Here is a 4,477-nt window from a genome sequence, read left to right on the forward strand (position 1 = left end):
TGCTGATGTTATATTATTGACTCAGTCAATAAACAAGGTTGTTTGTCACTTGGTTGTTGGTTGTTTCTCTGGTGAATCATACACACTCCAAGCCCTGAGATACATTTGAGCAGTAAATATATAAATGGGTCCCAATGCAGATTGCAATGCAACTTGAGATAAAAAAATAAAAAAATAAAAAGTGAATAAAGTGATTTGCAGGATTGTTTTTTGTCCTTTGTTGGTTATTCAAATGAGATCTGGAAAGTAAAAACGTGTTAATTTAATTTATGACTATTCATGTCATTAAAAGCTTAAATATGATAGGTGAAGCGTCCCTCTAATGAACAACCGACGTGATTTAGATATTTAAAGGCCTGTAAAACAACATTTGCACACAGCAAACGAAACTCGACGGATGGAAATGCGGACCCTCTTCATTGGTCTGAGATTCTTAGTCATTTTACTGAAGCTGATGTCACTGGTTCTCTTGGCTCAGTCTGTGAATGTCCTGACACAGAGGACTGAGCCTGGAGTCAGCACTGAGGCTTCATCCACCAGGTGTACTCTGCTGGGTACGCCTCGATCACCTGCGTTCTCAGAGGATGGGGACTTCATCATTGGAGGGGTTTCCTCCATTCATTACCAACTTTACACAGTGATTTATAATTACACCACCAAGCCTGAGCCTCCGAGATGCACAGGGAGGTCAGTAAGAAGGAGAGGTGGAGATGATGTTATGTGTGATTTGTGCTTGCTGTGATACTGGGGGGCAATAATCAGATACGTTTGGTTCATAAAACTTTAAGATCACAATCAGCAGCCGTCTTAGTCTGACGTCACCATGTTTTCACTTTCACTCATTTAGGCCAATTTAAGGTTTGACTTCTGATTAAATAATATAGGTAATGAACTTATATTTCTTTTGAAGTTGTATATGGAATTTAATTCTTATTTAAGTTAGATGCATTGTTTTGCTTGAACTTTTAAAATTCAATTTGAATTTGTTACAATATTTAAATGAATACCTAATTCCTTAGTTATGTTACACCTCTAAATTACATTACAGCACGGACTAACTCCTTCCCAACATTAGATTCAATTCTTTATTTTTTTTGTGTTCATTTTTTTCTTTGTTGCAATTCTTAAGATCTTTCAATGTTTGAGACAGGTTTCAAAGTTTTTATTAAATGTCGTCTTTCACCTAATCCATTTCCTTCAGCTTCAACGCCCGGGGGCTGCGCTTCTTCCGCACAATGATCTTTGCCATTGAGGAGATAAACAACAGCACAGAGCTGCTGCCTGGTGTCAAACTTGGATATCGTCTCTATGATTCCTGCGTGTCTGTTCCTGTCTCAGTTCACGTTGCTTTTCAGCTGGCAAATGGTCCGGATCCTGTGTTTTATCGAGGAGAAAACTGTTCTCAGTCTGGAGTGGTGGTGGCTGCTGTGGGAGACTCTGGATCCACTCCATCCATCAGCATGTCACGCATCATGGGGCCCTTCAACATCCCTCTGGTGATTAGTCTAAAATGATCAAATGTGTCAATTTATTCTACCTCTCCTAATATTTTCCTTTTTTTTCTTTTTGCTGTAGGTGAGCCACTTTGCCACGTGTGCCTGCCTTTCAGACAAACAGCAGTTCCCGACTTTTTTCAGAACCATTCCCAGCGACCATTACCAAGCTGATGCACTGGCCAAGCTGGTGAAACACTTTGGTTGGACTTGGATAGGAGCCGTGCATTCAGACTCAGACTATGGAAATAATGGCATGGCCTCTTTTCTTGAAGCTGCTCTCAGAGAGGGGATCTGTGTGGAGTACATTGAATCCTTTTTTAGAACCAACCAGCAGAGCAAGATCAGGAGAGTAGCAGATGTTATCCGTAGGTTTGTGCTTTTCTAGACCTGGTTTTTGATTTTGTTTTAGAATAAATTTACAAAAATGTTGCAGATTTTTTTAATTTTTTTTATTGCTGGAGATCTTGATTTTTTTTATTTGTTCTTTTTAGAAATGTTTACATGTAATCAGCATCATCTGTATGTAGAAAGGGTTAAATTTGCTTATAAGCTGCTAGTTGGACCTAACACATTCTATCGTCTCTTCAGATCCACAGCGGTGGTTGTGGTGGCATTTACAGCCTCTGGTGATATGAAAGTCCTACTAGAGGAACTGGCTCGGGATCCTCCTCCACCTCGTCAGTGGATCGGGAGTGAGTCTTGGGTAACAGATCCACTCTTGATGAGCTTCAGTTTCTGTGCAGGAGCCATCGGAGTTGCCATCCAGCAATCTGTCATCCCAGGTCTGAGAGACTTCCTGCTGGATCTCTCTCCCTCTGAAGTGGCTGCTTCCCCACTGCTTTCTGAGTTCTGGGAGGATGCATTCAACTGCAGCCTGACCACAAGTGAGACAGTTTGAAAGCTTTTATGCTGGCTTTTACTTTTATTAATAGAATAATATGAAATGAAACTGCTGGTAGTTGATTATTCGAAATATTTTGACATTGACATAGATCCATTTTCTGATATTTGTTAGTGTTATATGAATGTTTTCCCCTCTGGTATATCATCAAAGTGAACTGAAATTATTTTTTATCAAACTTTGCCACACAGTAATAATGTTAGTGTGTGACTTTTGGAAACATGTGAAATCAGCTGTAATGAAAACTTTGGCCTTTTTATACAACCATTCTTGAATCTTTCATGTAAATAATTTATGTAGACCAGAAGAAAGGTATGAAATACTTTTTGTAACCCATATTTTCCCCTACCATTATGTATATATTTTTTGTTTGTTTGCATTGAACATGATTCTTAACTCTGTAGGCAAATTACGCAACCATAACATCTTGTATGTACAGATTTGTAAATTTACATAATTATATAAAATTCTTGCAGTTTTTTTTATTTGAGAATAACATAAGAAGTACCAGATATTTTGGTATTATAACTGTTTAAATAATTTACTTATAAACAGAAAAAAAACAAAAAAAAAAAACTCTGTTTTCAGCTGCTGATCCAAACAGGAGAGGATGTGACGGAACTGAAGATATTAAAACCCTAAAAAACCCGTACACTGAAACGTCTCAGTTAAGAGTTTCTAACATGATGTACAAGGCTGTTTATGCAATAGCTCATGCTATTCACAATGCAGTGTGTCAGATAACAAATACAGCCACACACTGTGACAACCACATCAAACTGGAGCCCAAACAGGTCAGTTCAGAGAGAAACAAACTTCACTGAATATTTCATTAACAATTACAAACTACTAAACTTCCTTTAAAATTCACTTTGAAGGACTCTGATGGTATGTATTTGTATTTTTCTTTTCATTTGAAGGTTTTTATTGAATTGAAGAAAGTGAACTTCTCCAAGAATGGTTACCATGTTTCGTTTGATACTAATGGAGACCCTGTGGCTTTTTATGAGCTGGTAAACTGGCAGAAAAGTGAGAGTGGAGTTATTGAACTGGTAACAGTGGGATATTATGATGCATCACTGCCAAAAGGCCAGGAGTTTCATATCAAAAGGAACTTAACCTGGTTGGAAGGGAGAAAAGAAGTAATAAACAAAACGATGATTGTTTTAGCAGTGATCAATTGTATTATTGATGCTGCTTCAAAAATATAAGGCTTTTTTTCTCTGTCTCTGTCTCAGGTCCCAGTCTCCGTTTGCTCAGAGAGTTGTCCTCCAGGAACTCGTAAAGTGTTGCAGAAAGGAAAACCAATCTGCTGCTATGACTGTATACCATGTCCTGAAGGAGAGATCAGTAATATGACAGGTAACGTCAAGTGTGTTTTCAAATTTATCCACATTCTTAAATCTTTATGTAATAAGAAAACTATTTGTATTTTTTTGTTTATTTTTTTCAGATTATCTCGAGTGTTTCCCATGTCCAGGAGAGTTCTGGCCAAATGCAAACAGAGATGCTTGTTTTCCCAAACTAGTGGAGTTTCTTTCCTATAATGAAGTCCTGTCAATCATCCTGGCTGTGTTTTCTGTTAGTGGAGCATCTCTGGCCGTCATTACGTCATTAATTTTCTTCCATCACAGAACAACACCGATTGTCAGAGCCAATAACTCAGAGCTGAGCTTCCTGCTGCTCTTCTCTCTGACTCTGTGTTTCTTATGTTCACTAACTTTCATTGGAGCCCCCTCTGAGTGGTCCTGCATGCTGCGGCACACAGCGTTTGGCATCACATTTGTTCTCTGTATCTCCTGTGTTCTTGGGAAAACTATGGTGGTTCTAATGGCCTTTAAAGCTACACTTCCTGGTAGTAATGCTATGAAATGGTTTGGTCCTCCACAACAAAGGATGACCGTAGTGTCAATCACCTTAGTTCAGATTATTATATGTATCATATGGTTGGTTGTGAGTCCTCCCTTCCCAGTGAAAAATCTGACCACCTACAAGGAGAAGATCATCCTGGAATGTGCGTTAGGCTCTGCTGTTGGTTTCTGGGCTGTGCTCGGCTACATCGGCCTGCTGGCTGTGTTTT

The 4,477-nt window shown here is 38.8% G+C and overlaps 1 protein-coding gene across 1 annotated transcript in view; it reads left to right on the plus strand.

Moving 5' to 3' along the window:
* Positions 1–4,477, plus strand: part of LOC103139693 (vomeronasal type-2 receptor 1-like) — a 15,160-nt gene that overhangs the window by 9,716 nt on the left and 967 nt on the right. Inside the window, exons 11-18 of the mRNA XM_016672585.1 lie at positions 381–687; positions 1,202–1,496; positions 1,576–1,865; positions 2,085–2,380; positions 2,986–3,191; positions 3,318–3,539; positions 3,636–3,759; positions 3,851–4,472. Coding sequence (XP_016528071.1) covers positions 381–687; positions 1,202–1,496; positions 1,576–1,865; positions 2,085–2,380; positions 2,986–3,191; positions 3,318–3,539; positions 3,636–3,759; positions 3,851–4,472 — 2,362 coding nt within the window. The remainder of the gene's footprint in view (positions 1–380; positions 688–1,201; positions 1,497–1,575; positions 1,866–2,084; positions 2,381–2,985; positions 3,192–3,317; positions 3,540–3,635; positions 3,760–3,850; positions 4,473–4,477) is intronic.

The sequence above is a fragment of the Poecilia formosa genome, unplaced genomic scaffold (genome assembly GCF_000485575.1).
Source record: "Poecilia formosa unplaced genomic scaffold, Poecilia_formosa-5.1.2 Scaffold63, whole genome shotgun sequence".
NCBI classification, from domain to species: Eukaryota; Metazoa; Chordata; class Actinopteri; order Cyprinodontiformes; family Poeciliidae; genus Poecilia; species Poecilia formosa.